Source organism: Pavona decussata, unplaced genomic scaffold (assembly GCF_977016875.1).
Source record: "Pavona decussata unplaced genomic scaffold, jaPavDecu1.1 SCAFFOLD_202, whole genome shotgun sequence".
Lineage (NCBI taxonomy): Eukaryota > Metazoa > Cnidaria > Anthozoa > Scleractinia > Agariciidae > Pavona > Pavona decussata.
In genome coordinates, this window is record NW_028145610.1 from 958,562 (window position 1) to 984,312 (window position 25,751).

The 25,751-nt window shown below is 39.6% G+C and overlaps 2 protein-coding genes across 3 annotated transcripts in view; both read left to right on the top strand.

Annotated features, from left to right (window-relative positions):
• The window catches only part of LOC146461011 (regulatory-associated protein of mTOR-like), a 51,447-nt gene that overhangs the window by 20,426 nt on the left and 5,270 nt on the right, over nucleotides 1-25,751 (top strand). For both annotated transcript variants that reach the window (XM_085087443.1, XM_085087442.1), the window contains exons 17-33: nucleotides 1,346-1,486; nucleotides 1,940-2,222; nucleotides 3,297-3,463; nucleotides 3,931-4,011; nucleotides 4,753-4,859; nucleotides 14,455-14,623; nucleotides 15,340-15,477; nucleotides 16,027-16,135; nucleotides 16,910-17,024; nucleotides 18,683-18,807; nucleotides 19,838-19,951; nucleotides 21,055-21,167; nucleotides 21,257-21,387; nucleotides 22,435-22,521; nucleotides 23,462-23,578; nucleotides 23,742-23,871; nucleotides 25,186-25,247. In XM_085087443.1, the coding sequence (XP_084943569.1) occupies nucleotides 1,346-1,486; nucleotides 1,940-2,222; nucleotides 3,297-3,463; nucleotides 3,931-4,011; nucleotides 4,753-4,859; nucleotides 14,455-14,623; nucleotides 15,340-15,477; nucleotides 16,027-16,135; nucleotides 16,910-17,024; nucleotides 18,683-18,807; nucleotides 19,838-19,951; nucleotides 21,055-21,167; nucleotides 21,257-21,387; nucleotides 22,435-22,521; nucleotides 23,462-23,578; nucleotides 23,742-23,871; nucleotides 25,186-25,247 (2,189 nt within the window). The remainder of the gene's footprint in view (nucleotides 1-1,345; nucleotides 1,487-1,939; nucleotides 2,223-3,296; nucleotides 3,464-3,930; nucleotides 4,012-4,752; nucleotides 4,860-14,454; nucleotides 14,624-15,339; nucleotides 15,478-16,026; nucleotides 16,136-16,909; nucleotides 17,025-18,682; nucleotides 18,808-19,837; nucleotides 19,952-21,054; nucleotides 21,168-21,256; nucleotides 21,388-22,434; nucleotides 22,522-23,461; nucleotides 23,579-23,741; nucleotides 23,872-25,185; nucleotides 25,248-25,751) is intronic.
• Nucleotides 5,062-10,471, top strand: LOC146461012 (uncharacterized). Its single transcript, XM_085087448.1, has 6 exons — nucleotides 5,062-5,464; nucleotides 5,560-5,856; nucleotides 6,403-6,573; nucleotides 7,761-8,395; nucleotides 9,088-9,154; nucleotides 9,646-10,471. The coding sequence occupies exons 1-6, from the start codon at nucleotides 5,062-5,064 to the stop codon at nucleotides 10,443-10,445; spliced, it is 2,373 nt and encodes a 790-aa protein (XP_084943574.1). The 3' UTR covers nucleotides 10,446-10,471.

Consider the following 25,751-nt stretch of genomic DNA (forward strand, 5'->3'; position numbering starts at 1 on the left):
CGCCAACGTGGTGCATAGCACTGAGTAGGCTATTATCATCTCATATCCAACAAGTGTGAGTGGAATAACTGTTTTATTAAAAACAGTCAAGAAATATTGCTAGATCTTGCTGATTTCGCTTTGCAAGAACAGCCAGAAAACAATTGGTCGCTAATGGTCGCTATTTACCGTGGCCACTAAGCCAATCAAATCCCTGGAATTGAATAATTGTACAATGATCCAGTTTTTAATAATGTGTATTACTACGAACTAGATGGTTGTATAATGCAATTCCAGGGGTTTGATTGGCTTAGCGGCCATGGTATATGAGCCATTAATGATTTTACCATGCCTAAGAAATAGCAACCATTGTGCTCTGGTTGTTCTTGCAAAGCCAAATCAATAAGATCTAGCAATATTTCTTGTTTGTTAAATTTACAACAATTATTCCACTTAAGCACGTTGGAGATGCATCATCTCATATTCAATGTGCGCTCGTGGAACTAAGTAGCCATCAATAACCCTGTTGCCACCAAAACAGACTACATACTGTACTGTCTTCTGACAGATCCACTCCCGGAGGTAAGGAGTGCAATAATGTGTATCCCATCATCTACTGGACGAAGATACTTCGCCTGCATGCATGCATGCATGGGTAGAACAGTCCCTCAAGCTCTTTGATCATTCAAACCTGGGAGCCTTAAGTACCTTATCGTAATTACCTTATAAAATGATACAAATATGCGGTTTTACCCTCAGTTCTAAACGTTTAGAACTGAGACAAAATTAGAAGGAATTCATACAATATGTAGTCATTGGAGGAAAATAGTGCCAATATCTCACCTTCAAATAATTATTGCAATTGCAATTAGATGTTGATTTTTGGCATGTAGGCAGTTTTCATCATGCTCTTTCAGAATAGAGAGCGTAAGCAGCAACGACGGCAACGGCAATGAAAATGTCACCTGAATATAACTTTATTTCATTTGTGCTACTTTGCAATTATTTCAACTCACTCAACTCCTACAGAAATGGCGAACTATCCAGGAGCCAAATTGGTAGGAGTGGCGTTCAAGTTGAGAAAGAAAATGAAAAATTCACTGTCATGTGCTCACGTTCTCCAATTTGGTCATTTCATGTTGTTGTTTGCAGAGGACAGCAAAGAAATGTACCAAAATGTAAAACGCACATGCAGAGGGATTGTTTTTGCTCATTAAACCTATTGTTTTGTGGCGTTCTTGTTGTTGTCCCCGTCGTCATTGCTTAAGCTCCCTTACCGGCTAATATCTCAGCAAGTCCCATAATTTCATAAATGTAGTTTTTGTGAAACGGGCTTTTAAATTATTGTGTTGATTGTTTTTCCAAGGTGCGGGCTGCAGCAGTGTTTGCGTTGGGGAGATTTATAGCCAACACTGGGGACAGATCTGATCAGGCAAACCAGATAGACTTCGGAGTTGCTATGAAATTGACACAGCTGTCTTTGGATGGAAGCCCACTTGTTAGAAAGGTATGTGCATGGTGTCAATGAGCACTGCCAACTACAGTAAATCACCTGCCACAGGTATAGGAAATATAATTATTATTATATAAGCTTGTTGCAATATGAATTGAGTAAAAACCCCTTAAAGTTTTTTAACTTTCTGAACCGTAGATGGGGTTTCCCCCCTCCCCCCCCCCCCAAAAAAAAAAAAAGTTTCCATTTTGATCTGTTTTTACCCCAAAATTTGGTTTAAAATTTGTGCTTGAGCCGTGCCCTTCAAGATTGGCTAAGTGATCAAGCCTAAAAGAACCTTGGGCCTTGTCAAATCATGACACCACAAGTTCTCTGTACAACTTGTGTTCACATATCGCCTCCACGAGATATCATGCCAGATAGAAGTGTTACAAGTTGCATTTTAAGTAACTCATTGCATTTTGTTATTCTATTGGATATCATTATTGAATCTCATTTCTTTACTAGGAACTTGTTGTTGGTCTCCATGGACTTGTGATGCAGTTTGAGACCAACTTTGGTGTGGTGGCGCTTCAGTTTCTTGAAGAAGATCGACAGAAAGAAAATGCACCTCCCGCGGCTGCCATCACATCCAGCGGCTGGATTGTGGTGGGTTCAGGACCCTCGTCAGGAATGGAAGCCATAACGCACACAAGCCCAGGCAGTGGAAGCAAGAATCCCAAAGGAATGAGAGCAAGTTTCTCCACATCTCATCTCAACACTTTTGCAGCTAACCAGCCTGTTGTCAGCGGTGAGAGCTTTCTTCTTACATACCTCTCTTTCTAACTGTGGATCTCAGTAGTTCATTCTTGCTCAACACTTGACCCAAAAATCCTCTCAAATAGAAAACAAAAATAAAGCCGTGAGAGAAATGTAATGTTATGTGTTAAGCCTGGTGAATTAATAATAGATGTATTCTTTCAGTCTGTGACACATGTATAACTTGAAAAAAGAAAATCTGAGTCCTCCCAACAGGAGTTTCATGAGTCTCTCCCGTGTGTCTCCTGTAGCTCATTGGTAGAGCGTCCGAAATAGTAATTGGGTTGGGAGAATGAGTGTGATTTTATACAGAGTAAAGTCATGAATTATGTCAGAAAAAGAAATTATCATTCTGTCATAAGCAGTTCATTAAAGGGACAGTGTCACCTGTTTTTAGTGTCATTACAAATAGTCAAATAACGTATTTGTTTCAATGGAATCATTAAAATAATTGTTGACTTTTGTTAACAATAACCTTACTAGTACAAACAAACTACTATTAATTATGTTAGGCCATGGATGGCTAGGATGGAAGTGGATTGCAACCAATTTTTTCAAGTTCTTCCAATTTATTTTAGAGAAGTCGCTAAAAATTGATTATGGTTTGTTGTTTATAGGAGAAAAACCTTGATATTTTCTTCCTGGTGTTGTAAGTAATATATCAAACACGAGGAAGAGTGTTTCCTCCGATTTCCAAACACCAAGAAGTAGGTTGGAAAAACGAGGCGCAGCCAAGTTTTTTTAACCAACTTCGAGGTGTTTGGAAATAGGAGGAAACACCCTTTCGAGTGTCTGATATAGCTTCTCAAACTATTGATAATTCTTGGAGAAATTCGAAGCAAAAGTTCACAAAATGTTATAATAATTAAGATCACATTTCTAAACCTCCTTCACGGTAGTGATTTGCTTTGGTTTGGCTTGATGAATTATTAATGAGTTTGAGAAGAACAATTTCACGTTACAAACCAGGTTCTTGGTAAAATATTTGTATGAGCAGTTGTGACCAAGGTACGGCAAAATCGCCATGACAGTGCCTCTTTAACGTGACAACATTTTCTTGTTGCAGGTCAGCATATTTCTCCGGCTCTCATGGCATACAGCAGTAGCAGCGGCAGTTCAGGCAGTAGTGAGTATATATCTGGCATCAGAGACATGAAGGATCTGCGACGTTCTTCTTCACAAGTTTCACTTGCTTCCAGTTTCCAGTCTAATGTATATGCAAATGTTTGGAAGGTTAGTCTCGAGCTCAGGTTTAACAAAAATAATTGCCGATTAACACTTATCCCCATTTAAAAGGTAACTGAGGCTTTCATCTCGCTACTGAAAAAATGTTTCAAGGGCTAATCTTTAACCTAATGGAAGAGGAAAGGTGCAAGTCAAAATTAAGAGGCAAAAATATTTTAGAAGTATCCTTATTGAGTAGTAATTAAACTCGAATCAAAGTGCATGTTAACCCAGGATAAACTTAATTGGGCTTTGAACAACTGATCCCAGATTTAGGCTGAAATGTGGTCTTCTAAAAAGAAAGAAAAAGAAAAACGAATTACATCAAATCAAAAACCTACACTTGAAAATGAACTTCAAATGACTTAGTTAACTCAGACGGACTCACAAAAAACTTATCAGCTTTGTGCTTTTATGTTTGACCCTGATTAACCTTATTCCATGGCTCTGAATGTGCTTTTATTCTTGTTCTCTAGGCGCTTCTCAATCTGTCGGTTGATCCATATGTGGGTGTTGCGGACATTGCCAAAAAGATTGTAAATGGAGTAACATTAAAGGTGAGAAGTGTGGGAATGGACACGGTGAGAAAAAAAGAAAAAAACGTTTTCTTGTCAAGAAGTTTTATAATAGGTTATTTTGTTATAGTTTCTTGTAGGTCTGCTGAGCACTTTATATTTTAGTCATACGTAATTGTATGTCCGGTGTTGTAACTTGTTTTGTGTGCCGGCAAATTAAATAAAAACAATTAATTTACTTTTCATATCTTAAAGCTGTAAACATTTGAAAGGGCCACCAATTTGCCAAGTGCTGGAAATCTGTTAAACTCAGCCAGTTGACTTAAATGTGACTCTAAACTGCAAGCAGTCACTTTCTTCTTCTAAATTTTATCCGAGTAAAATGTGAAGTGTGCAACCGTGAGAGGCCTTCGTTGTTTTTACCATGGATTTTCAATAAATGACATTTCTGCTTGTGCGTGGGATCTCGGAGACAAAAAAAAAAGTGATGACTTCTCTCACAGGGATGTAGCTAAGAGCCACCTACCGGCGAATTTCATCTTCTGAAAAAATCACCGGATGAAATTTTGACAGGACACAAATACTTGAGGCTAATGTTAAAGGTGTACAGTCCAAAAGAGAGCTGGCTGGGTTTATTAATGAGTCTGTTTGCTGAGGTTTATGCATCATCCACTTAGCTAGCAACACAAACTGAGTATACACGCTGTGTAGTGTGATAATTTTGAACGATAATTTTTAACCTGGTTTTCGTAGATTTTTGTTTAAAATCTCGTTCTTTTTCAGGCCACCATCGCTGCCTGTCCTCAAAGGATTTCATCAGGATCAAGCCTTTCTACCTCAGCTCCTTCATCACCAGGACGATTCTCATACCTTATAGGATCATCATCAGAGTGAGTCAATTGGCATGTTTTTAACCCTTGAAAAACTGCAATGGTGATAAATTTGACAGCATTCATGACGTTCCTACCTCCAGCAAACCTAAAGGTCCAGAAATTTAAGGTGATTCCTCAGTATTGCACTGCGCATCCTGTACTGCGCATAACATCACAAAAGTGGCGTAATCTCGCGTGCGTAATTAGCAACACTGGCAACATGGCGACTTTTATAAGTACGGGAAATCTCGCTAGGCATAAAAATGGTCGCTTTCAAAAAGTGTCGGATAGTGCTAGAACGAAAAGTTTATGCCTAGCGAGAAAACGATTAAGCGAGAGTTGTAAAGGTTCATCCGCCGTTTGTGAATTCCCGGTAACCAGGAGACGCATCGTCGAGCTGAGTTTGCTTGCAAATCAGCTTGACAATGGGTGCAGTGTGTGTGGAACGCCTCTTCGTTTGTGCAACTGTACTCAAGAGACAGTCTCAGGTCTGGGAAGTTTTCTTTATATAACGTGCTCCGAGGAAGGATGCGGAGAAGTAAACGTCTGCCACACGAGCAAAGCTCACCGCGCGCAAGCAAGAGGGAGATCAGTGTTTGACATCAACACGAAACTTGCTGCCGGTAAGTACAAACAATTTTCGTAAGAACAAACAAATCCAGTTTGTTTTCAATTCGTAAATATATATTTTGCTGATCTTTAAAAATGCTACCGATAGGAATGCTGCATGCAGGAATTGGCCCCTCTCATGTGAACTCTCTTTTGACATCAGTCAACCTCCCTGCTGTTTCCGAGAACACACTGAAAGCCAGAGAACGCGAAATCGGACCGGTATTTGAAAAAGTGGCTAAAGATTCATGTGGAAAGGCGGTGGAAAAGGAAAAGAGCAAGTGGCTGGGCGAAAGTTTACATAGTGGGAAAAGGGCGAGTAATGAACAGCAAGAAAGTGTGGGTATCGGCGCATCGTACGACGCGGGTTGGCAAAAGCGAGGGAAAGGTCACAACAGTCTTACTGGTAAGCCATATAGTTTTAAAAAAAGCAGTCACAGCGATTGGGCAAAGAAAACAACGTTAAAGCGATATCCAGGTATATATGTTTTACAAGCTGCGAGCAGAACAGTATAAAGTGATTGCTATTTCTCGTGATCGAAGTCGCTTGCCGAGTTTAGAGTCGCTCACAAGCGCGGCCAGCTGTAGAAAACAAAGAAAATTGTTCAAATTTAAAGTGATCAACATTTCCTGAATGAAATATCTTTGTTTCAAACGAAATTAACGAACTTACCGTTTATCTTGGAACGAATAAAAGTAAAACAAAGCAGAAAAATAAAGAGAAATAAAAATATGCGGACCACCGAGGGGTCACCAACATCAAATCATTTTCTCCGCGAAGAAAACGAGTCACCGCTGTTGTTTATGCCATAAATTTCATTCAAATTATTTAGCTGCATTTCTAAACCTATCTTTGAGTATAAATGTTTGATTGAGCGAGTGAATTGAGTGCTTTTTGATTATATTATATCACATATAAAACATGTCCTTGTGCTTATCTTTTGTCCTCCAGGAGCTGGTACTATGATTGGTTTGAAATCAGGAAAGGTTCTTGCCTATGGAACAAGAAACAAACGGTGTGCGATTTGTGAGGCTGCTGAGAGGAAAGGTCAGACAAAAGCGAGGATCCATGACTGTAGAATGAACTGGGCTGGGTCATCTAAGGCTATGGAGCCAGATATAGGTAATTACAAATTTTATTAAATCAAAAATAGTTTTATTAAAAATAAAAAGGGCAGCTGTAATTTAAAAATTGACAATCGTATTTAATCTAAACAATGTATTTCATTAGTATTTTGTACATGGGTTATTTATGATAGAGACAGTAGGGTGAAGACTGGTAATTGCTGCCAGCAAGAGGTGGCAGCCATCCTAATTATAATTTTTTTAACAGAATTGATTTGAAAAATCTATATCTAATTGCTGTTTGTTACCAGTTCCCAATCCCCTCTGCATTCAAGTGTGATGATGACGTAGCCTCAGGCTATGTGACAAGTTTCATGTTATTTATATTTTGTAATAAGGTCAAGGGTCAGAAACATGAAACCGAATCTGTGTAGTGTCAAAGGCTGGCAAGTTTTATGGTTAAAGCCATTGTCTGAGAGAAAGGGTGCATGACAGAGGAAGATAGTGAAAACTTACCAAATTCACTTTACAAGGGTCCAAGAGTTGCCACAAGGCAGCAATTCACTTCCAATATGGAACCGCTAGTTGATTAGCCCATTAAAGCACAGGACAGAGAGGTTTTCATTTCAGCATCAAAAGTAATTGGCTTTCCTTTACAATTACACCCTGTGATTGGTTAAAAAAAATTCACTCTTCTTTTTTCAATCAATTAGAAGTAAAACCAAAATCAAAATGTGATTTACTCACTGCCATTTCCCCACACTACGTGTCATGTGTTTGATTTGAGTTTAGGTTTTTTGAGTTGTTGAATGGTGCATACTCACAAAATAAAATTTATTGACTTAGGCCCTGATTACATGAGACTGGTATGAATGCTGTTTCTTTTTACCCAACGCCAGTCTGAAAAAATCACCTCACACTTGTTTCACTCTGACAAGTCTGAAATCAGACCAAAGGAACCACTTAAACATGAATGGAATGTGTCACTGTCAGACCGGTCTGAGATGATTTTTTAGACCAGTTTCATGTAAACAGAAGGATCAAGCATCAATATTGTGGAGACCAGTTGGGTCATTCGGGCGATGGGAAACGAAGCATTTTATGGGGATGGTTACTAGTACATTTATTATTTAAACCTTTATGCAAATGTCACAGGTGTTGCTAGTTGGCTTCATCAATAATCCAAACTCTTGCACAGATTCAAATTTACCATTTTTAAAATTTGTTACAAATCTCTTACCATAGGTGCTGAGTTAGCTCAAGAGTGTGCGACAAAACATAATGCTGAGGTGCAGATATTAGTTGGCGATGATGACTCTGCCACAATAAAAAAAGTCAGAGAAATTGTGTCACACAACGTGGAAAAGTGGTCAGACATCAACCATGCAAAGAAGTCTTTTACAACCCATTTGTATGCTATACAACAGAAATTCAAGGGCCAACTTAGCACAAAGGTGATTGAAGATTTTGTGAAATGCTTTGGCTATGCTCTGGCACAAAATCGTAACAATGCAGAAGGCCTGAAGACAAGTTTCCAAGCAATTGTCCCACATGCATTTGGGCAGCACAGTGAACACTGTTCTATAACTTGGTGTGGTTTCCTGAAAAACCCGTCTTCTTATCGCCATGGTTCTCTCCCACATGGTAAAGACCTTAAAGGTGAAGAGCTACAAAATGAGCTGGAGAAAGTCATGAAGCTGTTCATTGACAGTGCAGAGAAACTTGCACCCCTTGGTTCAAGCCAGGCCAATGAAGCCATAAATAACACCATTGGCAGCAAGACTCCGAAAATACGACACTATGGCGCCAGTGAAAGTAACGACTTCAGAGTGGCGTGCGCTGTAAGCCAAAAGAATCTTGGACATAGTTATGTCTCAATGGTGAGGTTTTCTATTCTTATATTGTTAAACCAGGAACCATTGAAAGTGTGATCAAATATATAAAAATAAATAAAAGTACAAACGGAAATTCTTGTCACAGGCATTGTGATCCAAACTCTTTGCCTGTGTTACCTGTATTTATGTTTATTAATTAATCTTGCTGTAACTTAACTCTTGGCTAAATTTTCTTGGCTGTATATGACTTCCTCTCAGGAAACAATTCCTTGAATGCTGGTAAAGTGTCACTAAATCCAAGTGCCAATTCTGAGAATTGTGTGGTCTTGTTAGTCTCATCCAGTGCTCTCAGTAAATGCTTGGCATCAAATGACTTACATGAAGCATTATGTGCCAACAAAAGACATGGCACTTCAAAATTGTGCAGCCAGTCCAGTTAAATTTGATTTCTAATTTAATTTAATCAATCTTTTTGATAGGCTTTACAGGAAATCCAACTTTCACCAGGGCTTCACTGCCAACAGTATGGCAAAAGGATTGAAAAAAGGATGAAAAGGCTGAGCACTGTAGAGAATTCAAGAGAATTCAAAAAAAGGAGAAGAGATAGGAACGCTAAAAGAAACACCAAAGTGAGGCAGCTGGAGATCAGAGAAGGAACCCAGTATCAGAGTGGTTTGGGGTTTAGCGCCAGTCAAACATCAACTGATCAAATTCCACCACCTGTCACTCCACCAGAGATCAGACAAGCTAGTAGCAGCAGAGAGTTTAAGACAGTAGTGTTTGATTTGGAGACCACATCACGAGGTAACCTTTACTAATTACATTATTTTATCCCCAGGATATGTAGTTATTAAAATCGTGGGAGGGCCAGTGGGAAAACAATTTTAGCTCAAGGTCTCAGCATACCTACAGAGCACAGCACCTTGACAGAGGGACAATCCAGAGTGTCTGTCCAGCCAACCCAGCCAATAAACATGTGAACAGTTCATTGATGATTCAGGGTACAACTGCATATGGTAACTAGTGCTGGATTTCTATAAAAGTGAATTCAATCTGACTTAGTTGAGTATCATTGTTCAGTATAAGATTCCTGTGTGTGCTCACTATCCACTTCTCTGGTATATTCTTAAACAATTTATTATTCACCTCCGTGTCTGTGAATAGTGGTGGATATTTACCTCACTGCTTTTTGTCTCACCACTATTCAGCTCCACTTTTGTGAATAATTGTTAATTAGTGATTGATGGTCAAAGTAACATTAGTATTTAGCAAACACTTGTTTTTATTTTTGTCAGCCAACAATGCAGAGATTTGCCAGATTGCGGCAATTAACGACAACCACAAGTTCAATGTTTACATCCTGCCAGTGGGTGGAATAGCGCCAAGTGCTACAGCAGTAAACAAACTCTCGGTCCATCATGGCAGTTTGTTTTACGATGGCAAACCAGTGACTGCTGTGACACTTGAGGTTGGACTGCAACAGTTTCTGGACTGGCTGCAGAGTTTTGAAGTACCATGTCTTTTGCTGGCACACAACGCTAAGTCATTTGATGCCAAGCATTTGCTGAGAGCACTGGATGAGACTAACAAGACCAAACAATTCTCAGAATTGGCACTTGGATTTAGTGACACTTTACCAGCATTCAAGGAATTGTTTCCTGAGAGGAAGTCATACAGCCAAGAAAATTTAGCCAAGGATCTCCTTCAATCCACTTATAATGCTCACAATGCACTTGATGATGTGCAGATGTTACAGGAACTAAGTGCAAAATTTCTTTCTCCTTTGGTTGTAAAGAAACACAGTTTTTCTTTCTCTTGGTACCAGGAGTACAGTGCATTCTTGAGTCAGAAAAGAAGAAACCTCCAGACTCTCCAGCCCTTAATTGCTGCAAAAGCAATTTCTAAGGGAATGGCCGAGAAAGCTGCTGCATCTGGGCTGTCCTTCACTCATTTCCTCTCAGCCTTCCAAAGGCATGGAGTTGATGGCCTCTCAAATGTACTGAAAGAGAAGTTCAATGGGAAGGCTCGTGTCACTCGCAAGAAGCAAACAGTCATGAACATATGTCATTTCTTCCAACACCTATCTGAAGAGTGAATTGAAACTTAAAAGTGCCTCATTGTTGCAAGTCACACCAGATATAAAATACTATCGATCTCAGATGACCATGAATAAGAGAAATAAGCAAGTGCTTCATGTACAGGTGCTTCATATTGGTTTAAATTCTGCAGTTTAAAAAATTATTAGATTACTTGATACCATTCTTTGCTGGTGAGAATTAAAAAAATTGCACTTTTCTACTTTCCATCAGCAGGAAATGTCTAAAGTGCAGGATGTGATTAGTAAACCACAACATGAAACCAACAGTCCATGGTTATCTGAGAATGTAATAGTATATAAAAATACCTTTACAAGGTAAAATTTGCCACTTTTTCATTCTTTTGTTTTTTCAGTTTTTCGTTGACTGTGAGAGGTAAAAGTAGCATTCATTTATCAAATATATGGAAATGTAATTCATCAATGTGTAGCCCATCTGCATTGATAAATCCCCAAAACAGTTCTTTCCACCAGTACATGTACATTGCATCTCAGGTTCACAATTCATACAAATGATAACTTCTGAATTCCATGTATTTTACATGTACAAGAACATTCAATTTGGTGAATTTTGCCTTGAAAAGGTCTAATATAACGACTGAGTGTAAAGTAATTTATTATGTCAGACCATAAAAGGTAACTTAGAGAGATTATCTAGGCAAATGTATATCTAAAAGTCGTTTCTAGCTGACATAGGCTAACTTTTGGAAAACCTAAGCAGTTCAAACTCAGAATAATTTTGAGACTAATTTCTGTTCAGGTGATCGAAACATCATTTACTGACATCAACAAACCTTCCTAGCAAAACATGTGCACTATACATGTAACTTGGTGTGGTTTCTGGAAAAACCTGTCTTCTTATCGCCATGGTTCTCTCCCACATGGTAAAGACCTTGAAGGCAAAGAGCTACAAAATGATGTAGCATTGCTGATCTGTTAGAGTTTAAAATGCAAAAAGAATAGTTATAAAACTGCTGACATGTCAATTTGCTGTGAATTTATTGACTGTAAAGTGTCAAGGCAAATTAACAGCTACTGTAGCAGAATATAGCAGAGAGTAAGAATAATTTGCCAAAATTATTGCCCAGGGGCAGAGCCAGGATCAGGAATCATTCCTTACAGAGGTAAGGAAACAGCTGGCTATGTATACACCTGTCCAAAGAATTTTAAAAATTGAGATGGCGAAATATTTTTGCATTTTCAACTTTCAACTGCTCTCCTGGATCTGTCCCTGTTGCCACAATCGCGTTTCTCTGCAGAAATTTGGCTCTCTTATATAAAAAAAAAAACAAATCCATATCTTTGTGAAATTTTGCTTGTCGAAGCCAAGAAAGTGTTACTCAACATCCTATTGATAAGGAAAAACCTCATTTGCATTTACTTTCAACACACTTTTACATTCGCGACTACAAAACGAAAGGTGAGTGGAGCTATTTCCGGATCCGGAAATAGCTCCACTCGCCTTTCGTTTTGTAGTCGCGAATGTAAAAGTGCGTTGAAAGTAAATGCAAATGAGGTTTCCCCTTATCAATATGATAACAAATCCATAAGCCATGCTTTTTTTCTTACTGTTATAACGCACAGAGTACAATGAAGTGGGTAACACTAATCTGCGGAACTGCAGACCGTGGAACCTAGAGAAATAACTAGTTTTTTTTTGCAACTTACATACCAGGTATAAGGTTACAGCTGATTTCATTGCTGTGTATAGACCCGGATTTTTTTTACATGATCCGACCAAGAGAAAATGAGTGAGATTTTCTCCTGATACGACAGTATGATTCGACCGAGAGGTTACCAAACTCTTGGATGAACTCACAAAATCATGAAGGTTCTGCACGAAGACTTGAGGTGGCGGGTGATTTATCACCAATAATTTGTACGGAAGCTCGATAAAGGAAACAGCCGATGTTCTTTTTACGAGTACCGCATTTGTTTTAAAAATCTGTAGATTGTATCGGCAACAATCTCATTTTCTCTTGGTCGAATCATGAAAAAAAAATCCGGGTCTATACACAGCAATGAAATCAGTTGTAACCTTATACCTGGTATGTAAGTTGCAAAAAAAAAATAGTTATTTCTCTAGGTTCCGTGGGTTCCGCGGTCTGCAGTTCCACAGGTTAGTGCTACCCCAATGAAGTGACAAGAGCACAAAAGAGTAGGTTTGTGTTTTACCCTACAACTTCTTTTATGCTCTTGTTACTTTCCTGTGTTTATGTGCTTTGCACGGCTTATAAATGCATGGGACCATGTTGTTCATCAATGTACTTCACTTTGATGGATTATTTCATTTGGTGTCCAGTTGTCCCTTTAAAAAAGCTCTAACAGAATAATTTCGAGAACTATTGTAACACAGTAAGCTTAATATCTTGAAAATATTAATAACCATAATAAGTGGCCTAGACAATTGCAATGTCTGATGTTCATTTTGGTCAATAACTTTACCGAATACCAAATCTTGCACGCATACAAAGGAGAATTTTCCAAAGCCAGGCTAGGAGTAGCGACCGTTGCTAAAATTATTTAAAAACTCGATCTAGCTCGCAAAGCACGATGTCAAATCCACATTGTTGTCTTTATAATACAATCCTCTAGACATACAATAAAATAAAACGATGTAACTACACATTTGAGAAAAATATAAGCTTATCTTTCACTTACCGTTCATGATCGATGTCCGCCATGTTGATCTTACAAAGAAAAAACCGCACACGATGTCAGTTTCCTATGTTGTTATTCGAAGTCTTGTTCCATGATCGTCCTCTACATTGGCCACTTGTCGATGATATAATGAAATGTTCAACTATACTTTATTCATGTTTGTAAATATAAACTTTACGGTTCGAGTACAAAATCCTGCGGCCTTCCCAACGTACAAACACGTGACAAAAGAAGCCTTACAAGAATCCCATGAATCCTCGCGAGTTTAGAACGTATGCCAACCGATGATAGGAATGGTCATTTCACTGTCTTTTGCTCTTCAACGAACACGGTAACCTATCTTTTTTATTGCATAATTTTGGTGATATAAACACCTTCTTTGAGTCAAAAAAGTTTTAAGAAAATTCTTCGTCAGGAAAAAAAGTATTCGAGAAAAACGTGCGCAAAATCGATACTCGTAGATGCAAAGTTGTGCCCTTGAGATTATCAACGTGGGGAACCTTTCGAGTCAATACTACTTGAACTTGCGTGTCTTTGTCATACATCATATTTTACATTGTTCCATATGATCTAAATTTTCAATCTACCACCTTTTATTAAGTGTATCTTCTAAAATGTATCTCCAGCCACCACGAAATGTAAAGTGAACCGATCACTTACAAACGCGCGCGATTGCTCGGTTTTCAGGGGTAAATGGGGTAGCTTTAATCCATCATATCTCTTTGGCGAGCACGGTGACCTATGTTTTTTATTCTATTTTTCGTAACAGCACATCATAGGGAAAAATTAAGCAAAGTTTAAAAATAATCGTTCGTCAACTTTTATTTCTGAGGAATCACCTTAAATGTGTGAACAAATTAAGTTTCCGAGGATAAAAATGTCCAAACATTTGGAACAGAGGATTTTTGCATGAAGATTTATGAACTGTGATAAATCGCTATCAACCGATAAAATATACTCCAACTTATACATTTTATCCGCTGGATAGCAACTTATCCGCTGGATAAATCTCAGTTATCTACTCATTGAACAACTGGGGTCAGATCAATAAATACAGGTCAATGTATGAATTCACATTTTGTACGATATCATTCTTTTCATCTGAAACGGCTATTCAAGACTGCTTCACTCAGACTGGAAGTTTTTTCACTTGAATGCCAAGAGTGATTACGTAATACAGTTAGTTAAACTTTAAAGTACGCAAAACAATTATTGTTGTTCAAGCTGTAATCTCTAATGATCAAGGAAATCGTCCAAAATGGGTCAAATGTTTTTACCCAGGACAAAGGCCCCCTATAATTAAAAGTATCTTGTTGTTTCAACAAATCTGTTTTCCTATATTTTTCAGTCAAGGCATATCCCCTCCTCGCCACAGTAGTTCTAATGAAACGCCTCGTACAATGAAGGTGGATCCGACTCAGCACAAAAACTCCATCCCCGGACCCCTCGGGACAGGAGGATTTCCACACTCATATGAATTCCACACGAAAAGGAAAATGTTTGACAAAGGTCCTGAGGTATGTGAAGTGCTGATTTAAGGAATACAGTGATGTCAGTAACAGCTTACAATTGCATCCGACGTAGAAAGAACACACTCTTAATACAGATTGGAGTCAAGATTGTATGGGACAGTCGATCAATGAATGAATGGTTCTTGGGACGCGTATCTGGCATCTCCCGCAGATTTTGCAGGGGCGGATGACATCATCACCAACTTGACAAAGGAGAGAGAGCCTAGGATCGAGATAATCGAACGCACTCCCTAATCTTTAATTATTACTAGTACTAGAAGAAGGAATGATTTCCGTCTTTTACTTGTCAGAAAGTACTACGAAATGCATAGATTGTTATATCATGGTGCTGAGCAAAGGCAATAAATGGCGACTGACTTTGGAGTTAGCAACCACTTGGAAACACTTAGCAACCAAACTGGTTCTGTGAAAAAAAGTTAATCTGGATTACCGTTGATTACAGCATTTTTTGAGAACGGGGAAGGGAGTGGGGAAAGGGTAGGGTTGCACGGGGGAGGGGAGGAGAGCTTAATTGAATGAGGCGACATATTAGCGGTTGAAACGTTGCTACCCACACTTATGCGACACAATCATGAGACAAACGATTAATTTTGAGCTATCAAAATTATAAACTTTGTGTTCTACAGTTAGGGAAGGCCTGTCAAAGTAAGAGGTTTGATAGGACTTGCATGTTTACTTGGTTTTTTTCTTTTGTACGGTAGCACACTAAACATCCAAGCAGTGCAAGTGAAGATAATGATCAAGATTCTGATGAAGAAGCAGGCACCGCCAAACCTCCTATAGTCAGCACCAACTTTGCTGAGTGGTGTGCAAGCTACTTTGCTCAGTCTGTTATGAAGGTAATTTCTACTTCTCATGCCAAGAAGATTATAAATGATTGGATTTATTACAAATAAAAGTTTTTCATGCAGAAAAGTTAGCTGAATTACGGGTGTTTGTAGTCATTTTAGTTACTGTATGGTAAATTGAACTGCAGTATAATAGTAAGCGCATCTTGTCTGCTGATAACAAGCGCAAATGGTTCAAAGAATCAGTTTGAATTTGAAACAAGCACTCGTAACTGTTAATTACCAAGCGTTGGTAGACATCAGAAGATGAGGCCAAGCGCGGGAAAACATGTATTTGGTACCAAGCGTGGGAAAACTTAAAACTGGTACCAAGCGCGGGAAAACATGTAACTGGCACCAAGCGCGAGAAAACTTGAAATCCAGTGCCAAGAAAACCCGTTTGAGCCTGATTGGCCATTGTTTACTCGGAATCTTTAGTGCTGGTTTTAAAAGTTTCCTCAACCAATCACAGAGCTCGTAATTGCAAAACCAAAGCAAACATGTTGTTACGTATGTCGGCCAGTGAAAACTGCTCTGAAGATGTGTTGATTTTCATCGCAGCCTCCCGAGGAACACGATCCTCAAAGTCAGTTGCATCTTGAAAGAGAATGGAGATTTGAAAGGAACTCAAAAGTACGACGAGAAGCATCGAAACAACAAACTAAAGCAGGTGATATTACCTTTAAGACGTGTTTAGACTGTGCATAACACACGGTAGCTAGTGTTAAACGCTACTTAAGTCATATTACATACATTTCTTTTGCTACTGCACATACGTTCTGCGCATCACGGGATGGTCCGCGAAACATGGGTTTCTTAACAGTGGTGCCTGCTAAAACAAAAGTATTGTTTGCGGTTTATAACTACGCGGGAAAAGGAGATCTTGGCAAGAGTTATTGGAATCCGAAAAGAAAATTAGGGGTAACGACGCATTTTTCAGAGATAGTTAAGCTTCAATGTGGAAAGAAATTGCATGCATTGTTTTGTATTTTAGAGCTTTTTAGAATTACTGTTGCTTAATTGTGTTTGAAAAAATGCGTGGCTACCTCAATTTTCTATTTGGATTCCAATAACCCTTGCTAAGACCTGCTTTTTCCACACAGTCACCAACTACGCAAAAATACCTCTGTATTAGTGCAGACTGCACTTATTGGGACACTCTCTAGATCGAATTGGGATTTGGAAATGTTGGTTTTTGAGGAGAGGGGAAACCGGAGTACCCGGAGAAAAAACCTCTCGGAGGAAGGACGAGAACCAACAACAAACTCAACCCACATATAACACCGAGTCCGGGAATCAAACTCGGGCCGCATTGGTGGGAGGCAAGTATAGTGCTCTCAACACTGCGCTATCCCTGCTTGTCAAGCTGATAACCTCGAGCATTGCAAAACCAAGGTGAGGAGCTCTTTTCTCAGTTGATTGACTGATATTTTATTTTCCTCAGCTTCAGGCAAAATAGACGACCAGATATTTATAAACAAGAACATCAGTGCACCAGGGGTACTAAGATTTCACCCTTACGAACCCTACCTTGCTGTTGCGGACAGGGGTGGTGTGAGGTATGTGGTATTGTATTTCATTGCTACATAGAGCGGTTTCCAATTGAGGGTCGTAAAACTAAAACCAAAGTAATTACTCTGGCCAATCGCAACAGATGTAAACAACACAACGAGCCAATCAGAATTCGAAGCAAATACATGTAGCCGGCGCCAAGCGCGGGAAAACGCGTGCGGCGAAAACACGATTGGTTTTTGTTTGGAATCCCATTGGTTGAGAAAGTAGCGCGAGTTTTGTTAACCAATCACAGAGCATAGTAGTGCAGCACCAAGGCAAACGCGAAATTACTTTCTACACTCAATTGAAAATCACTCTATCTTGGGTGTTTGCATTAAGTCTTCACCTCTACAAGTGCCAAAGAATAAATGTATAGAAGTTTCCTAAATTTACCCTCTGAAAAGTTTCAAAACAAACGGTACCGCAGTAACGAAATGCTCAGCAGGTTTGATTTGGATGGCCTAAGAATAGACTTAATGTTTAAATTTAAAGACAAGTATATATGCATTCCCGTCGAACATTTCATGTATCGAACTTAATCGAACTCTGACAGAAAATTGGAGCAATCGAACCCAATCGAACTTTAATAATATTGAGTTCGATTAGGTTCGATGGTCGAAGTTGGCATACATTCGATTAAAAATGGTTAAAGATGACAACAGTAGTGGATCATAAAATGATGTTTCAATAAAGCAACATCAATCTATTGTTCGTCTCACCTAATTCTTTGTTGTTCTTGTGTGCCAAAACTGAAACGAATTTTCAAAATTCTTGTCTATTTCGAGTGATGGTTTAGAGCGTTCGATTAAGTTCGATTGGGTTCGAAAATCCAAAATCGAGCACATGATAGTGGGCGCGCATGGCGTGCAGTGGTTGCGGGGATTTTCAAGCAATGGAGTAGTCCATCTTGGGGCTGGCTGACGACAGTGGAGGCCCCTGGATTTCTCAGGCGCCCAGTTGCTATCATGTTTTTCTGAAACAGTTGGGTTAAAAACCATAAGATACACGGCAAGTTCATCGTCGGATAAGGGGGTTAGTTTCTAAAGAAACTGCGGTGCTGCGTCGGTGGGGAGTAGAAAAGAACGTTTGGTTTGTCAACAGAGTTGATAACCAAAGGTAAATTGGCCACCGTAAAGAGATTCGAGTGCTGACGTCTCGAGCGTTAACCTTCATCATTCGCTCTGAGAAAGGGCTAACACTCGAAACGTCAGCACGGTGGCCAATTTAGTTGTCAACTCTTTTGATAAACCAAACACAGTTTCATATTCTCTTTAAATTAAACCCAGATATTGGTCACTTCAGTTCACGTTCTTCGTCTCAATTTTGAAGAGAAAGGCTGTGAGAAGTACTCCTTTCACATCGCAGTCATGTCAAACGTTCATTGAACCTTAGTTTAGCTGTTTGTTTTTCTTGTACTGTCAAATATTTTAATTCAAAGGATTACGGTTTTAAAGTGTTAATAATTCAGTTGTTGTTTGTAACGTTTTTGAAAGTTAAAGCCAGACCTTTTCAAAGAACTTAGAAGCATTTTAATATACTGAACCCTCTCTTTGAACATTTTTAGTGTAATGCGCAAAGAGCGGATTTGTAAAACGAAAATGAGCCGACGACTTAAATAAGAGATATTTTCAGTCATGTAAAAGAATATTTGCTCTTTTCACAGCGTCTGGAACTGGGAGCAAGGTGTGCGGATAAACTACATCATCAACAACAACCCGAAGATTTCTCGGATCACAAGCATGGACTTCCTCAATGCGCATGACTTGACACTTCTATTGACAGGAACCGGTAAGGACCCACCCCACCCATATTTTTTTTTAATGTACAACTTCCAACGTTATGAAAATCCGTGTGGATTTTTATTAGTGTATACTCAGTTTCTAAGATGATTATTACGCCGTTGCACGAGATTAAAGTTTCGGTGCCAAATGTTTGACAATATCTTACAAGTCGATCAGTCAATTATCGTCAAAATCTATTAGTTTTTTGATGCTGCGTTTATCATTGCGTGTAACCTTATTGCAGGGCAACATCGTTGCGTTGTACCACAACCAGTATCGTGTTAGGTAGAAGACATTTTATGCCGGAAAGGCGTCCGCTCTCACAGGCTAGAGCCTCTGGGAGGAGGGAGTGTACTTCTTTGAATTTTGGGGGGAGGTGTGCGGTTTGGTCCCTATTTCAGTCCAAAATTTGTAGTTGTCCGGTACCCTTTTTCAGACCTGGGGCCCGTTTCTCGAAAGTCCTGGTAACTTACCGGGCCCGATAAGTATATCTGTAAATGTTTTTTTCGCTGATTACACAGTGATTACAGACATGGTTCTAGGCCAATGTTTTCACAGAATTATAGGATTTTAGAGTTTAGTATTCAAAGGTGACAAAAATTGACTTTTGTTGAGAAACATTTATCACCAAAGACAATAACCGGGCCCGGTAAGTTACCGGGACTTTCGAGAAACGGGCCCCTGGCCTCTAAAATTCGTACCTGTTTTCACCATTGGTATCTAGAATCCATAACCGTTTTCAGACTTAAAACCAAAATGGTTAACATTCATACTCATTTTCAGACCAAAACGGCTTAAAAACCGTTCCCTTTGGTGTCGCACATAGTTATATAGCTTATATAAGGGAGTACCACCCTCCCCCCTAACCCGGGCGCTAGAAACTGGGTAGATGGCGTCTCTAATTCCAAATTAAAGGAATGTAAGCGCGCAGACACGCTTCTCTTCATTCGTTGACCGCGTTGTCACTGCATTGTTTTTGGTATATTTTTATGTCACTAACAATCGTTTTATTTTTCCTCACTGACTGCAATTTTCAGATGAAGGTTCTGTTCGTGTTTGGCGGAATATTGAGGGAGAAAACTACAGTGACAAAAGTTTGGAAATGGTGACGGCATGGCAAGCACTTTCAGGGATGCTGCCTTCTACACGAGGTATGCACGTGACACGACACATGTATACACGTGGCACGAGTTATGCACGCGACACGAAGTGTGCAAAGTCTTGGTCAGACTGCTCTTGAAAAGATAAAATCAGTTTCCAACGGAGTATCTTAAAACGTAAAGCAAAGTAATCACTTCTATCTAGTCACTGTAAACTAAAGTAACGTAAAGAACCCGTCAGAACTCGATGCAAATAACCCCAAACGCGGGAAAACTTGTGCGAGAAAGCCGCGTATTGCTTTGTGTTTTACTTCTCATTGGTTGAAAACGTGATTCAGTTTTCTTTTTTGACCAATCACGGTACATAGCTAAGCAAAACCAAAGCAGAGGCGAAATTAGTTTTAACGCTCGATTAACAACTGCTCCATAGAGCTCAAAAGGTTGTGAAGTTAATCAGTTTTCTGACCGAGCATTAAGTCAATACAAAAGAATTGCTGTAATTTACTTCCGCCTTCTTAAAGGTTTGGTGTAATGGAAAGCAAATCTTGGGTCCCGAAAATGTCTGCTATTACGGATGTCAACTGTGGCGTTACCTGTAACATGTAACTCGTGTAGAAAGGAGGAAGCATACCCCAGCCCAGCAATTACAGACACAAAATGACAGCTCTAAAGCTTAAAGGGGAAGTGTCATGGGGTTTTTGACCTCTTTGGTTAAGAATGGTGAAATAAGACCTTCACAAAGCTACAAAATAATTCTAGAACAACGAAAGGAAAGAAATCAACTCTTTAAATTCTTGAAAGGAACAACTCGTGATCTGTTCTAGCGCGTTTTGGAAACAAAAATGCGAAAACTTGAAAAACGTTAGCCTAACATTTTTCAAGTTTCAATCCATTCCGACCTACTCTGTGTCTGGCCAGAGGCACTAATCGACAGTTTTGTTGCACTGGGATAATAATTTATAACAAAACTAGACAACAGTTTTTTGTTTCTATTGACAGAAACGTTTTTGGGTTTTGAAATGACGTCGAATTCGCGTGATGCTTCCCCTAGACTCTTGTTTGGAAGTTTGTTTCGAATTAGCGATGTAACTTAGAAAGTAGGTTGTTGTGATGTAATACCATGTAAGCTAAATGAATGTGTCTCTTGTTCTCAGGGAGTGGTTCTGGTTTGGTGGTAAGCTGGGAACAAGAGACGGGCATCTTACTGGCATCTGGTGACGTCAGATTCATTCGAGTTTGGGACACACAAAGAGAAATGAGAATGCAGGTGAGCCTAGGAAAAAATAACCACATTTATCTGTGACTCATCTTAAAAAATATAAGGGTAAAATCCCCGTTTATTCATTCTTTTGACAGGACATTCCTACCGGTGCAGATAGCTGTGTGACTAGTTTAGCATGTGACTCGGTGGGCAGGTCTTTACTGATTGCTGGCTGTGGCGATGGTTCTGTCAGGCTTTTTGACAGAAGATTGCCTCCAAGTGACAGGTAATAACAGTACGCTTATTTGAAATAAGTTATTTTTTATATTCGTAATCGTAATAATCAGCACCATAGGAAAGTACTGCTCAGTATCTTTTATTTGAATGGTCACACTTTAGGATTTTATCATTAGACTCAATAGTTAGAATCACCTTGTACAGTATAATAAACAGCACCATAGGAAAGTACTGCTCAGTGGCTTTCATTTGAATGGTCGCACTTAAGGATTTCGTATACACGCTTAAAAGGTGGAACCATCTCGTACAGCGCACAGTACCACAGGAAAGTACTGCTCAATAGCATTTACTTGAATAGTCACACTTTAGGATTTTATCAATAGACTCAATAGTTAGAATCACCTTGTACAGTATAATAAACAGCACCACAGGAAACTAATGCTCAGTAGCTTTCAATTGAATGGCCACTCAGGAAGATTTCCTGAAGGGTCTGAAAAGTTTTGTGTTTCAAGCTTGTTCATTTTGTACCCCATTTCAATCATCTTCATTAGTTTTTTTCTCCATGTAGAGACAGTTACACCCTTGTGCTGTTGTTTGTCTGTCTTTCATCTCCCCACCCTAGAGGGAGTGGGGAAACTCAGTCGGTCCGCTCTGTACACTGGTCTTCTTTCTGTTCACCCCACTAAGGGAACTGGTCATAACAAGTTTGTTCGAAGAGGACCCACCTTGTCAGGGGTAGGGGGGTTATCGAAGACACCACCTATCTCATGAACATTACCAACAAATTTTTATTGGCTTTAAAATTTGAGTTTACACGAAAATATTCAGCTAGCAAAAGTCAGTATTGCTAGATGAACAAGAAGAGTGAGGTTTGAATCTCATTGTCATTTTTTACTGCTGGATAGAGGGGTGGCTATGCAATAAAGACAACATCTTTTGAGGTTGAGGAAGCGGGCTGCAAGCAGAGACCACCATCTATTTTGTGGTTTGGTGGGTCCTGATCGAGTGTAGTAGTTTTGACCACTTCCCTAAGAGCATGATTTTATCATTTGTCCGAAAAGTTGTTTAACACATGACGTCACCGTTTACCTTTCAGCCGAGTGATGGCGCTCAGAGAGCATGCTGGGTGGGTGACGAGCGTGTTTTTACAGAAGGGTGGAGACGGTAACATCATTAGTGGAAGGTAAATGGCTCTTTAGATCGCGTGATACTTACCTTTGATAACCCCGCTTGTGAATATATCTCAATTGATGAAATACAGTGGAATCTCGATTTTTCAAAACTCCCGATTCTTCGAACCAAAAAATGCCTGCCTTGGGATTTGCTTTGGTCAGATTTTGGAACTCTCGATTTTTCGAACCAAATTCAGTTTCGCGAGGAGGTTAGAAAAATTGCTATTCCACTGTACCGTAACATTATGCACCATGATGAACTTTTGTGCCCTCACATAGCCAAAACCTTGACCTTCCCGTAAAACTCTTCTTCCTATCCGTAAGGTGTAGGTCTTCTGAGCGGTAGAGGCCCAAAATCATGGTTTCTTCACTTTAGGTTTCCTTAAAACCTTTTTGACGTTTTTAAAATTATATTTTTTGCGTGTTCAGTGAAAACTGAAGGGCCGTGCATATGGGAAGAGGTCGTTAATACTAGAATCCCTCGTTTTTATCGATTCTTGCCCGACGTTTCGGCTTCTTTCATAAGAAAGTTTTGGGCTAATTTAAGTCAAATGTAAATCACAAATTCTGACTAAACAGCCTCAGAGACAGACTGGTAATTAACAAAATGACACTCCGGTTAGCCTAAATAGTTCCCTGGTTAGGGTTAGCTTAATTTAGCTTAGATAGCTTGCGGTCAAGGCTACTATTAAAAAAAATACGAATTGATCTGTTAGTCTAGTGGTAAGGTCCCCGCTTGGGAATTCGACGAACCGGGTTCAACTCTTCCTGGGGTCATCTCTTTTTCTAACTTAAAAGGTAGAAAAAGTTGCTAAGTGTGATTTATAGTATCCTCCGTCTTGAAGTGGGCGTAAAAAAATTGCTCTCAGCGGTAGATAACTGTGTGATGTAGCAACTGCTTATTTATATTTTCAAGCATCTTATAGCGATTACTGGTACCTTTTCTTTCAGTGTCGCTGGAGATGTCAGATTCTGGGATCCACGTTTCACGGAATCCGTTCGGAGCCTGGAAACTATCAGTAACTCGGCCGCGTTTGAGGTTCATCACCAAGCAAGGGTGTTTGCCACGTGAGTATGGTCACCAATACCGGGCCCATATTGGATTAACATTTATTTTGCTCTTACCTATGGCTTGGGGTCATCCCGCGTTTGTAGCGTTTGATTCTCGTTCGAAATTGTCATTAAACAATGAAGTTAACTTACTTGAATGATTTGATTTTATATTTGCCAGGGGTTCTGCGAGCCAGATGATCAAAGTGTATAGTTTGAATGGAGATAACCTGAGCACCATCAGGTATCACGAGGGTTTTATGGGTCAGCGGATAGGGCCCATCAGTTGTCTAGCGTTTCACCCTCACAGGGTAAGACAGAAAGTTTGCTTTATTTTTAACACTAATACAGGTCCTTTGTTGGGGCGACCTGCACCGTTTTTGCAGCTTCTAACATGATTGTTCTAGAGGACAAAAGAACAAAGAACAAAACAATAATTCCAACCCTAAAAAACAATGCAGCTGCAGGTTATAAGGGTCCAGTGAAAATGGAGCTTTTTAAAGGTGCAGGTCAACTGCCTTTGTTGGATCGAGTTTACGGTCACCATCAGGGTTTTATGTAGAAGGGCCCCAACCCTAGTCTCCCTTCGCCTCTTCCCCCCCCCCCCCCCCCCACACCATGCACCACCCCCAAGTCGAAAATGGACCGATTCAGCGTTGCCACATAAATCGCCTAATTTCAGATGATGTGATATTTTTCTGGTGAATTATTTCTTTGTCTATCTAAAAGTAACGCATTAATACGTCAATAAACATAAATTAATTCGAAAAAAAAACCAAAACAATTCTCATCAGTATCAAATGTGCAACGAGCAGTAAAGTTCAGTGGGTGTCTAGTGATATGACGATGTTAGAATGTCATCTCACGGAACTATAAAACAGGGAACATTGATGACCTATACAGCTGGCAGCGGCATGTTATTGAACATGAAAAGTATTCCATGTTTATAAGCTCATATGTAATCAGAAAACATTCTCAACCAATCAGAAGGGTATCCAAATGCAAAGAAAATCAATACATTCTATGCCCCCAAAACTAGTTCATAAAAACACTCCAGATTACATCTTCCTCGGTTTAGAGAAGAGGAGGTTCCGGGGAGGGGGGATGGGGTACTCCCTATACTAATGGACTATACGAGAAGGCTCCGCCCCCAAAGGGGTACCTTCTTCAGGATGGTGGTATAAAAAAGGGTAGAACTTTCACAAGCTGCAGTCTTAAAGGGTAGGAAAAACTGTCATTTGGGTATTTAAAACTGTAGATATGTGAAAGTGGTACCATTTCGTATAGAAGGTATATGAAAGGGTCACCTTTCCTGTCGAAAATGACATATAAAAGGTTAAGGGTTGGGACCTCGGGGAGGAACCTCCCCCTATAAAACTTTCTTGCGGGTGCGGAGGCGTAGTCTGTTTCTTGGTCGCCTTGAGGTCGCTCTCTCGTACTCTCTCTCCTCGAGGCGAATGAGCTCGATCCGTTATGAAGTAAAGGAAAGGAGGGGAGGGAGAGCACAGATACCATGTAAGTGCTTCACTTCTTCCCTCCCCCCCCCCCCCCCCGCCACCCCCCAAAAATCGACATTTTTGTTTTAGTATTAGTGATATATTTCTCTTCCATAATTTCTTTCGCAGGTTCATCTGGCTGCTGGCAGCACAGACTCCTTTATCTCGATTTACTCGACTGAGAAAAAGCGGTAGAAATGAATTTTTAGTTATATAGCATTTATTAACAATGTACATAGCAATCAAATGTTTTACGTGATCTTAAAGTGTAGATATTTTCTTTTAAAAATCAAGATTTACGTAGATATAAAATATGGACCCAATCATTGAATACTGCGCAGCCATGGAAACTGGGAAAGAGAACAAGTTGAGACTCGCCCTAGTCTCCTATCTATCGCTGGACGTGTGAATTGGCCATTTCCGAGTTGCCGTGAACCTCATTATGAAAGCGAGGCTAAGTGCAAAGCTTTCCATATGAAAATTAGTTTGTTTTGCACATGAATAAAAACTACTTTTTATAATAAAAACTTTGCACTTAGTCTCGCTTTTACAATGAGGTTCAAAGCAACTCGAAATTGGCTTATTGTGGCCTTTTTTTTTTGGCCGGATTGGAAGATGGCTTCACTGTCGTTTTTGCTGCCCAGTGAACCGGCAATTTGTGCAGAATTTATCCAAAGCTTTAATATAAGGGGGAA